This window comes from Oncorhynchus clarkii, chromosome 27 (genome assembly GCF_045791955.1).
Source record: "Oncorhynchus clarkii lewisi isolate Uvic-CL-2024 chromosome 27, UVic_Ocla_1.0, whole genome shotgun sequence".
NCBI classification, from domain to species: domain Eukaryota; kingdom Metazoa; phylum Chordata; class Actinopteri; order Salmoniformes; family Salmonidae; genus Oncorhynchus; species Oncorhynchus clarkii.
This window is the reverse complement of record NC_092173.1, coordinates 9,409,300-9,420,307: the sequence shown is the minus strand read 5'-3', so window position 1 is coordinate 9,420,307 and position 11,008 is coordinate 9,409,300. Positions and strand designations below refer to the sequence as shown.

Here is an 11,008-nt window from a genome sequence, read left to right as displayed (position 1 = left end):
TGTGTTGTGTGACAAAACTTCACATTTTAGAGTGCCCATTTATTGTCCCCGGCACAAGGTGCACCTCTGTAATGATAATGCCGTTTTTAATCAGCTTCTTGATATGCCACACTTGTCAGGTGGATGGATTATCTTGGCAAATGAGAAATGCTAACTAACAGGGATCTAAACAAATGTTTGCACAAAATTAGAGTAATAAGCTTTTCGTGATCTTTCCGGGATCTTTTATTTCAGCTCATGAAAGATGGGACCAACACTTAACATGTTGAAAAAAATCTAGTTTCTATTTTCAATTTACGTAACTTTAAACAATATTTGCTGTGTGATTTTAAATCTGAAAAACGTAATGTAACAGCCAAGTAACATTTCTCCAGGTTGACTTTTATTTAGTAAATTAGCCCTATGATCACATGACCTCAATGTCGCTAGTTTCACAATGCTATTTCCTACGTCTCCTGAGACGGGTTGCACCAGTTGGGCGTAAAACAATTGGTTTTAAATGCATGGTCGGGCGTAGCTACTGGTTTTGGAATCAGAATTTACACCTTTTACGCGATGGCAGACAAGGAAGAGGACGCAACCCGTGTCTGTGACCAGTGGTGAGACAATTAAAACATTTTAATATGTAAAACGTTCAAAAGAAAGCATCAAAGTAACAGTGGATATTCTTCAGCATGAATTGGTAGAATATATGCGTTAGTTTGTTGAGAGAGACCGTTCACTTCATAATAAGATACATTGTCAATAATATTCACTGGGCTGCCACAATTTCAGCTTTACAAGAGGCATTTATGTCAATACATGGAATCCTAGTCTAGAATCTTTGAAAGGGAAAGTGCAAGTTGTCGAAAATATAAATAATCAAGTAAAGTACAGATACCCCAAAAAACGACTTAAGTACTACTTTCAAGTATTTTTACTTAAGTACTTTAAACCCCTGCCCACTCAGGTCAGTGGTCTTGTCGTGCATCTAACACTTCTCCTGTGCTCGTGTTCAACTGTCAGTCACAAGGAGGTGGCTGTGTCCAACTTTGCCTTGCACGAGTCCCACTGCCAGCGGTTCCTGTGCCTGTGTCCAGACTGTGATGAGCCGGTTCCCAGACAGCTATTGGAGCAGCATCATCAGGACCAGCACACCCAGGTAAACCACTCTGCTGTAATGAAACCAGGATCACTTCCAAATACTTGAGTCGATGTTGAGAGATAAAGGGCCCAATTGTTTACGTCCGATATATTGTCGATTCGTCACTCCCACAGGTGAAATGCACCAAGTGCAACAAAAAGGTGGAGCGTTGCCAGCTACTGGACCATGAGGTGAGACTGCTCGACGGTCACCCGCATTGCCACACACACACACACACACACACACACACATCATGACGATGCCGTTTCAGTGAATGGATTGGAATGAGTTCCTCTGCATGATCGTCATAATCAAGCTGGAATTGATACAGGTGTATAATAACGATTGTTATAAAGAAGGAATCACCCCCCCCCCCCCCCCCCTCAGTCGGACGAGTGTAAGGCAAGGCTGCAGTGCTGTGAGTTCTGCCAGCTGGAGCTGCCGCTGTCGGCCATGGCGGAGCACAGCGTGGCGTGTGGCAGTCGCACCGAGCGCTGCTCCGACTGCGGACACTATGTCACTCTGAGGGACCAGCCGGAGCATGCCCAGATCTGCCCTGACCTCTATGTTCCCGATAACCCCTCCCCACCATCCTCCAACGGTGAGGCTACCCCCACACTTCAGTTTAAGTTGATTTGCCATATGTAATATTCAACCCATTGGAAAATGGAAATCGTAATCACTATCCAGTCAGATGAGTTTGATATGATGGTGTTCAATGTTATGTTATATTCAAACTAATGTGGTGTTTTCTGGATGCAGGCAGGCGAACAGCAGTTGTTTGCAGGAGCTGTATGAGGTCTTTCCCATTGGAGGAGATGGCAGAACATCAGGTATGTTCTTATTCAACAGCATGAACCCAAGTTATCATCATCAGATCATTCCTCCTTGTTTTACCACCTATATTAAGCCTACTTCTGGGACAAACAAGTATTCTCAATGCAGATTCTCCATGGAAAGAGCTTTGTGTTTAAATGACTTGTTCAAATCTCTTCCCCAACTGCTAGCTGTGGTGTGTCCACACATCAGAGGAGGCTGAACAGGAACAGCCCAGTCCTCGTTTGACCAATTCTATGAAGTCTGCATTGTTCTCAGCCCAAGGCAGGAGGCAAGAGGGGAGAGAGGGGGATATTGACCAGATCAGCACCTGTCCCCACTGTCACCTGGCTCTCCCCGTAGTCACACTACGATGGCATGAGGTACAGCGCTGTCCCAAAAACACAGTAGCCTTCTGGGTTGGGTCAATTCCATTTCAATTCAGTCTCCAACCCTGGAATTGACCCAAACCCTGGTCCCCTTTTTAATAATTTGGAGTGATGAAAAAGAGACAAACTAACTGGGTCTTTTGTTTCTTCTTTCAGATTAAATGTCAAATCCATGTCAACTTGAAATGAGAAACGTGCTCAGAACTTGTGAAGGAACACTCCATGGTGAATTGGTGTAGTGGTTGACAAATTATTAATAACACAATGGACAAGGTTAGTCGTGATTTATTTGAGCAAATCGCAAGTTATTTTTTGCCTGAAAATGTGTATTTCAGAGGCAGTTGAGTTATTTCTGGTGATTGGACGGGTTGGGGGTAACGTTAAGAGATTAGGACTTATTAAATTAGTCAGGATTCTTCTCTACAAGAGGACAAGAGTCCTATTCTATGATTGTTGTATAATACATTGTTTACAACTGAAATGCAGTATGTTCTGAAAATGGGAATGTTTTCTCCATCATTGAACTCATCAAAAGTTTTACATTTTAATATTTGTTTACTAATGTACATAACTGATTTACAATCAAATGTTTTGCTGTACACACACTTAAGGATATTATATTTTTTGTTAATAATGGATCCAAATACTGTGAGCCGTCCGGTTTTATCTTCTCCTATTGTGATGTCACAAGGTGTCTCTTTGGTTTCATGGTGACAACAATAAAAGCTGTGAAGGTTCCAGAGCTTCAGTTTTGGTGTCTCGTCATTTCCAGGTGACAACTGGGACACATTGATGGCCACCCAACGGACACGTGTCAATGTGTCCTCTGCTTCTCTGTAGTCCAAGTGAACCCCAGTCACATAGAATACATTTCAGACTACAGGGAGAACTATTTCTTTACATTTGGTGGATAAATACTGAGAGACGTGAGTGGTTGGGCAAAACTTCTTCCTTGTAAATGAATTACCCCGAGGATCCAGAGGAACAGCTCTCGGAGGATGAAAATGAAGAAGAAGAGGAGGGGGAGGATGAAGGAATAGAGATAATGGATGAGGAGGAGGAGGAGGAAGAAGGCGAGGTGGAGGAAAATGAGGAGCCTAAACTGGGCTGGGCTAACCTCCCGGACGTGTGTCTGCGGCAGGTGTTCTGGTGGCTGCGTGACCGTGACCGTGTCAAGGCGGCCCTGGTGTGTCTCCACTGGCACCACGTCATGCGCTCGCCCTCTCTCTGGAGGGTTCGAACCTTCAACTTCTCCGGCCGCATCTCCAGGACCCGCCGCTCGGAGCTGGAGACGGCCGTGTGTTACGCCAAGACCTACGGCGCTTACCTGGAGGATCTGGAGATCCGCTTCTCCCACCCCCTCAACTCTCTGGTGTCCCGGCGCTTCCAGCAGACGCTGAGGACCTTCCTCGCCGCGCTGCGTAAAACCAGAGGCGGACTACGCCGCCTAACTGTCAACCACATGGAGCTGGACCGCGCCGCCTGGTGCCGCAGCGTACGCAAGGCGCTGGTGCGCAGCCTCACCTTCTACCTGCGCCGCGAGAGCTCCCGCCTGGGCTACTTGAGCCTGCGAGGGGCCCGCCTCAACCTGCCCCAGGGCCTGGAGGTGCTGGAGGCCGTGGCTGCATCTCAGCAGCACATCCACCTGGGCCGCCGGCCCGGCATCACCCACCTCAACCTGGAGGACTTCTTCTCACAGCCGCTGGCCGTCTTCATCAGCCCCGCCTTCCCCCAGGTCATGAACCGCTTCCAGGGCCTCTGCACCCTGACCCTCAACTACAGCTGCCTGTCGGACGAGCTGCTGGCGGCCCTGTCCGCGGCGTGTAGGAGCCTGGACGGGGGAGGCTCCCTGCAGACGTTCACCATACGATGCCATATCCACGAGCCCCACATCCAGGTGGTCTGGGGGGATGCCTGGTCCCATCTGGCTCAGCGTTGTCCCGACCTCCGTGTGCATATCACAGTGGAGCGAATCCTCAACATGGACAAGCTGGGGAGGATTCTGCTCAGAGAGATCCCGCTGCGCTCGCTCAGTCTCACCAGTTGCTACTTCAGTGAACAGGACTGGAGTGTCAAGCCTGCCCTTACCAACCTAGTGCCCTACTACAGGAGCTGTTTACAGGTGAGGATTGGTTTCTCTACCCGGCAATACACAGTAGCAGTCAGCTATGGCGCGATGATGGCACCATTTAGGCTACTGGTTGGTGTGGCGAATAAGTTAGCACAGTATGTGTAGTGTATCAAGTGTTTTTTCATGTACCTACATTGTCTTTTTATATCCATGCAGTTCAGACAGACTAAGCCTAGTCCTGGACTAAGGGAATCTCCACTGAGAATGTGTTTTAGTCCTGGACTAAGAGAATCTCCATTGAGAATGTGTTTTAGTCATGGACTAAGGGAATCTCCATTGAGAATGTGTTTTAGTCCTGGACTAAGAGAATCTCCATTGAGAATGTGTTTTAGTCCTGGACTAAGAGAATCTCCATTGAGAATGTGTTTTAGTCCTGGACTAAGAGAATCTCCATTGAGAATGTGTTTTAGTCCTGGACTAAGAGAATCTCTATTGAGAATGTGTTTTAGTCCTGGACTAAGAGAATCTCCATTGAGAATGCGTTTTAGTCCTGGACTAAGAGAATCTCCATTGAGAATGTGTTTTAGTCCTGGACTAAGAGAATCTCCATTGAGAATGTGTTTTAGTCCTGGACTAAGAGAATCTCCATTGAGAATGTGTTTTGTTTTAGTCCTGGACTAAGAGAATCTCCATTGAGAATGTGTTTTAGTCCTGGACTAAGAGAATCTCCATTGAGAATGTGTTTTAGTCCTGGACTAAGGGAATCTCCATTGAGAATGTGTTTTAGTCCTGGACTAAGAGAATCTCCATTGAGAATGTGTTTTAGTCCTGGACTAAGAGAATCTCCATTGAGAATGTGTTTTAGTCCTGGACTAAGAGAATCTCCATTGAGAATGTGTTTTAGTCCTGGACTAAGAGAATCTCCATTGAGAATGTGTTTTAGTCCTGGACTAAGGGAATCTCCATTGAGAATGTGTTTTAGTCCAGGACAAGGCTTAATCTATGTCAGGGAAACCATCCCCAAGGACTGCATTCAATCGGTATTGCAGAAGTATCGTGGAAAATGTACATTTTAAAGCTAATGTTGCCGCGTTTGTGGAGACTGCGTTCGGTGGCGCTCATACTTTAACAAGAAACATGACTCCATTCTTGAAGTGTCGTAAATCTCTCTCCACCCCATTCCGTGGGTTAGAAACTGACCCTGGACCTGAACAACAGTCACGAGTCTGTGGACGAGGAGCTGCTGGAGGTGGTGCTGCTGTGCAGCCAGCTGGTCTACATGAAGGTCTGGGCATTCCTGGACATCAGCTTCCTGGACCGGCTGCTGCAGAAACGCCTGGAAAATAAGATCATCCTAAGGACCATCAAGGTGAGCCAGAGCTCTGGGAGCTAAGCCAAGGCCATTTAGGCCTACCGACCTGCGTACCAATCTGTGTCCTGGCATTGAAGCGATTTACTGACACAAGCTCCACACACTAGCCTGCTGTGTTCTCCTGCCCAGTGAACAGGGATATTGCAGGCATTTTAAAGTGTGTTTGGGTCATAAATGAAACAGCCTTCAGCTGGGCAGTCATCTTTGTCAGTTCTTAAAGGGGCAGGTCCCATTTTCCTTCCTTTACTACTGATGACACTTCATGTGCTGTACCTTGCTATAGCAACGTGCATTACTGTATTATGTGAGCAATATACTGTCTGGTTTATAAGCTGCTTGTGTTTGTGTCCCAGGTGCGGATCTACATCAACAAATATGATACTCAGGACGAGGATGAGCAGCTGGAGGAGGTGTACTCTCGCTACAGACAACTCATCAACTCAGAGCTCCACTACTTTGCCATCTCCTACCCCATGCTCTGACTCCTGCCTGACAGACACGTGGGCCCATAAAGACAGCATTTTTTTTTGTTATATTAGCACCAGTTAAAGGAAGAGGAGGAAGGAACTACAATTTGATGCACAATGATGGGTCTGGCAAATACACACACTCTCTTACACACACACACCGCCATCGCTGTAAATAAACACACACTCCACAACTCTGATCCTGCTTTTCTTCAAACCCAAATATTGTATTAAAATTGATGCAAACAATACAAGCACTCCAACTTTCCATCACAATGTATACCTCATATTTTATTTATCAGTCAAATGTAAAATGCTGGCCTGGGTATGTCAGCATAATCTAAAGAGCCCCACTGTGGCCATGGTCTAGGCTTGTCCCAGATCTGTTGATGCAAGACAGCACAAAGAGATCAGGGGCCAGGCTTGTCATGGTGGGAGTGGTATTCAGAAGCTGTGGATGGAGATGGGCTGGCGGAGCTGGGTGCAGATGACCTCGTCGATGTAGAGGGAGTGGGACTTGACCTGGATCTCCTCTTCCAGGATCAGCTGGGAGCGGGTCAGGGCCAGCAGCTCCATCTCCGACTGGGCCTGGGCCTCTCGCAGTCTGGCGGGGGTCACAGGGTTGACACAGGACAATGGGAGACTACTACAACTCATGGCAAATAGGCAAAACATTCAATATGTCATTCACATAATACGCTCGGAACAGTCTCTTAACCAGAGATGCTGTATCTACTAAACAAAAAGACTTGAAATGAAAGCTGTGATATCCTGTTTGTATAACAAAACCATGAGTGTAGAGAATCACTGATCACTGGGTTGTGTCAGGATAACTAATGTTATACTTCGTACAGAGCTAAAACATGACTGTAAAGTACTACAAAATAGCTTGACTTGTAGTTGAAGTGAAAATAGTGGCCAGAAATCCTAGATAGGTTAGAAGAGATCAGTAGGAATAGTTACAGTAGACAGGAAAGTGGAGTATATCGTCACCTCTTGATGTGTGCAGTGAGCTCCTGGACCTCGGAGAGCAGGCGGACCTGGGCCGGGTCATGGCAGAGCTCGATGCTGGGTCTCTGGCTGCGAGCGGACAGCCGTGTCTGGGCCACCTTCAGGGGACCTGCTTTGTCGTCGATGGCCACGCGCAGGGCCTCCAGGTTGCACTCCTGGCTGGCCACCTCTGACAGAACCTTTTAAGGGGGAAAGGAGGGAAATCATTCCAGAAACGAATCATAGGGGGAATCATTCCAGTAACTAATCATAGAGGGAATCATTCCAGTAACTAATCATAGGGGGAATCATTCCAGTAACTAATCATAGGGGGAATCATTCTAGTAACTAATCATAGGGGGAATCATTCCAGTAACTAATCATAGGGGGAATCATTCCAGTAACTAATCATAGGGGGAATCATTCCAGTAACTAATCATGGGGGGAATCATTCTAGTAACTAATCATAGGGGGAATCATTCCAGTAACTAATCATAGGGGGAATCATTCTAGTAACTAATCATAGGGGGAATCATTCCAGTAACTAATCCCAGGATGACATGTAACTGAGTGGTTAAGAGCGTTTGGCCAGTAACTGAAAGGACGCTGGTTCAAAACCTTGAGCTGACTAGGTTTAAAAATCTGCCGACGTGCCCTTGAGCAAGACGTGTAACCCTAATTGCGCCTGTACGTCGTTCAGGATAAGACCGTCTGCTAAATGACTGTAATTTAAAATGTGTGGGAATTGCTTCAGTAACTAATCATAGGGGTTAAGCATATAAAGTACGCTTTTTCACATTCCTGCTTACCTTTACCAAGTGGTCCTCTAGTTGTCCTTTGGCTGCCTTGGTCTCCTGGACCTGCAGCCGGAGGGCAGTGCCCATAGCGTTGTGCTGCCTGCGCATGTCAGCAGCCGTCTGCTCCAGGAGGCTGTCCACCAGAGCCCTCAGCGACAGGGAGTTGTTCTTCTCGCGCTCTGCTTTGAGGATGTTGATGTTGGAGAAGGTCTCCCACTCCTCTGGTGTCACAGTGGCACTAGGATTGGAGGGATTAAATGTTGTATGTTTTTTGTTCAGCGTGTCATGAAAGGACGGCAGGTTAACCCGGCTGTACCTCAACCGGCCGTGATTGGGAGTCCCATAAGGCGGCGCACAATTGGCCCAGCGTCGTTAGGGTTTGGCCGGTGTAGGCCGTCATTGTAAATATGAATTTGTTCTTAACCGACTTGCCTAGTTAAATAAAGGTAAAATAAAAAATAAAAACCGGTAGAAAAGGTTTAGATAAGTAGGGTGGTTAGATGAGGTATTACACTGACCTCTGCTGGCTGAAGGGAATAATGCTTCTAATGGACCTACTGTATGCAGAATGCCCCAACTATCCATTCTATTTCTATCTGTAGAATTAGGACTTTTGCTGCAGGTGAGACTGCATTCCTGGTGAAGATTAAGGGATGATCTTTTGTTTCATTGTATTTCCTACTGCCCCACATTGCACAAACACAAAGTGTCAGCGTTTTACCCTGGTGCTGCGAGCGATGTCTGACTTGTTGCGTTGTCAATATTCAGGGAGGCGCTTGTGAGGATGGAGCAGAAACCATCAATCTGCTCTGCTTGGAACTTGTCCCGTAGGTCCTTCTCTAGGTAGTACTTTGCAGAGCGGTTCAGTCTGGAGCCAGAACAGAAAAAGAAGGAGATAATGAGAGTTGATCGTGTGTGTGTGATGAACCACTTCCTCCCCTCACCCACCTGATCTGTTCATTGGTCTGCTCCAGGGTGCGGTTCAGCAGGGATGCCACTCCCTCGATCACCTCCCTCTCCTTCATCAGTTCCCGCTCCACGTCGTCATGTACCAGGTCAATGGAAACACGCCTCTGCCTGAAACACACATGGAGACAGATGGTTACTTAAGGCAAAAATCAAAAGTAGGGTATAACGCGAAGGTCTAGGGAAAGGGGGATACCTAGTCAGTTGAACAACTGAATGCATTGAACTGAAATGTGTCTTCCGCATATAACCCAACCCCTCTGAATCAGAGAGGTGCGGGGGACTGCCTTAATCAACATCATGTCATAGGCGCCTGGGGAACAGTGGGTTAACTGCCTTGCTCAGGGGTAGAAAGACATGCTTTTACCTTGTCAGCTCGGGGATTCGATCCAGCAACCTTTCGGTTACTGTCCCAACACTCCTACCCACCAAGCTACCGAAAGTTTGTGAATTCAAATCTCATCATGGATAACTTTAGCATTTTCGCTAATAATCAACTTTTCAACTACTTACAACTTTTTAGCTACTTTGCAGCTACGTAGCATGTTAGCTAACCCTTTTAGCTAACCAATCTCCTAAACTTATCCCCAACCCCTAACCTAAACCTAAAGTTAGCCACCTAGCCAGAATTTGTAACATATCAAACATTTAAAAAAAAAATGTAACACTACGTTTAGCAAATTCATTACATGTTGTACATTTTACAAATTGGTAACATATAATGAATTGTAATTCGTAACATATCAAACAAAATGGGTGATGCACATCCACAAATTAATACATACCATATGAAACGTTACATATCATACTAATTGGAATCCCTAGAATTTACATACAGCATAATACGAAATGCTCTGATACCAGGTTGCACGACGACTGAAGGATCTCCTTCTTATTTATCTGTTGGTCTTAGTCTGGTGACTCTAGGTCCCTGTTGGAACAGTGAGCAGACTCCTTCCCACCTATTTGTGTATCACTGCATTTTCCAACTGACTGATTGGGAGTTTACTCCTCACCGTTCAGTCAGGCACTGCAGGGCAACTCTGAGGGGCTCGGCACAGCTCTCCAAGGCTCTCTCCACCCGGCTTTTATAGGATATCAGCACCTCAATCTCCTGGACAACCTCCTCCAACTTCTGGTCCAGCTCTGTCCTCCAGAACTTGATGTCATGGATTCTCTGCTCTGAACACAGCGATAGGATGGTAAGAATGGTGTGTGGTTGGGTATTATCAGAGGTTGTCATGTAATGTATGTGTCATTACAACGTGGAACAGACAAACCATTCGTTTGCAGGGATGGATCAACCACCACTTTGACAGAAACAGATTATGTTATCACCTCTTCTAATTGATGTCATCTTACCCAGTCTCTTGTTGGCATCCTGTTGCATGCGTTTGGCTGCCATGCCACTCTCCTCTATCAGCCTCTTACTCTCAGCCGTGAGTCGCTCAGAGCGTGAACGCTCAGCCTCCGCATTCCCATAATGTATTTGGTTTGCAAGCCTCCATTCTGGTGGCAGGAACTTGGGCGGAGGGTCCATCAACCTAGACATTTCTCCACTGCAATTATTTCAGTCTGGAAGGGGGAGGGGGAAACATTAATCTTTCCTTTCAATAAAGAAACAACATCACAAATGTCACTCAATAAGGCAGATTAATAAGGCAGATCATGTTTTACCAAAACTAGTAAATAGCCTGGCAAACTACCAACTAAATAGCAATTAGCTACAGTAGCTAACTAGGATGGGCATTTATTTTATTTGACTCGCTACAGTAATGTTAGCACGCTAGCTAGCTAGCAAGTTGTCATATAAACTTGAGAAAACTAGCTAACAAACATGGCTTGCAAAATGTCAGTAAAATATAAGTAGCGAGCTAAATCTCTCTTCTTGCCATACCTTTACTGTGCGGTGTGAAACACTGGTTCGTGTCAAAAGTTGCAACAATGTTGCCCGTCTTGTCTGCAATGAATGAACTCAAGGACAGGTTGTAAACAAACGGTTGCTAGGTCAACGCAG

The 11,008-nt window shown here is 46.1% G+C and overlaps 3 protein-coding genes across 3 annotated transcripts; 2 read left to right on the top strand and 1 right to left on the bottom strand.

Annotated features, from left to right (window-relative positions):
* The first annotated feature begins 450 nt into the window (after positions 1 to 450).
* Positions 451 to 3,071, top strand: LOC139385974 (XIAP-associated factor 1-like). The gene is made up of 7 exons (XM_071131291.1): positions 451 to 599; positions 1,006 to 1,141; positions 1,258 to 1,314; positions 1,511 to 1,724; positions 1,886 to 1,956; positions 2,131 to 2,322; positions 2,485 to 3,071. The coding sequence occupies exons 1-7, from the start codon at positions 556 to 558 to the stop codon at positions 2,515 to 2,517; spliced, it is 747 nt and encodes a 248-aa protein (XP_070987392.1). The 5' UTR covers positions 451 to 555; the 3' UTR covers positions 2,518 to 3,071.
* Positions 2,542 to 6,299, top strand: LOC139385973 (F-box only protein 39-like). Its single transcript, XM_071131290.1, has 4 exons — positions 2,542 to 2,601; positions 3,101 to 4,450; positions 5,592 to 5,768; positions 6,125 to 6,299. Exons 2-4 carry the CDS (start codon positions 3,287 to 3,289, stop codon positions 6,251 to 6,253), a joined length of 1,470 nt encoding a protein of 489 aa, XP_070987391.1. The 5' UTR covers positions 2,542 to 2,601; positions 3,101 to 3,286; the 3' UTR covers positions 6,254 to 6,299.
* Positions 6,300 to 6,573: 274 nt separating this feature from the next.
* LOC139386207 (tektin-1-like) lies at positions 6,574 to 10,944 on the bottom strand. Its single transcript, XM_071131686.1, has 8 exons — positions 10,889 to 10,944; positions 10,354 to 10,566; positions 10,008 to 10,173; positions 8,974 to 9,102; positions 8,747 to 8,893; positions 8,038 to 8,263; positions 7,232 to 7,428; positions 6,574 to 6,842 (listed from the first exon to the last, which is right to left on the bottom strand). The coding sequence occupies exons 2-8, from the start codon at positions 10,541 to 10,543 to the stop codon at positions 6,683 to 6,685; spliced, it is 1,215 nt and encodes a 404-aa protein (XP_070987787.1). The 5' UTR covers positions 10,544 to 10,566; positions 10,889 to 10,944; the 3' UTR covers positions 6,574 to 6,682.
* Positions 10,945 to 11,008: the final 64 nt, after the last annotated feature.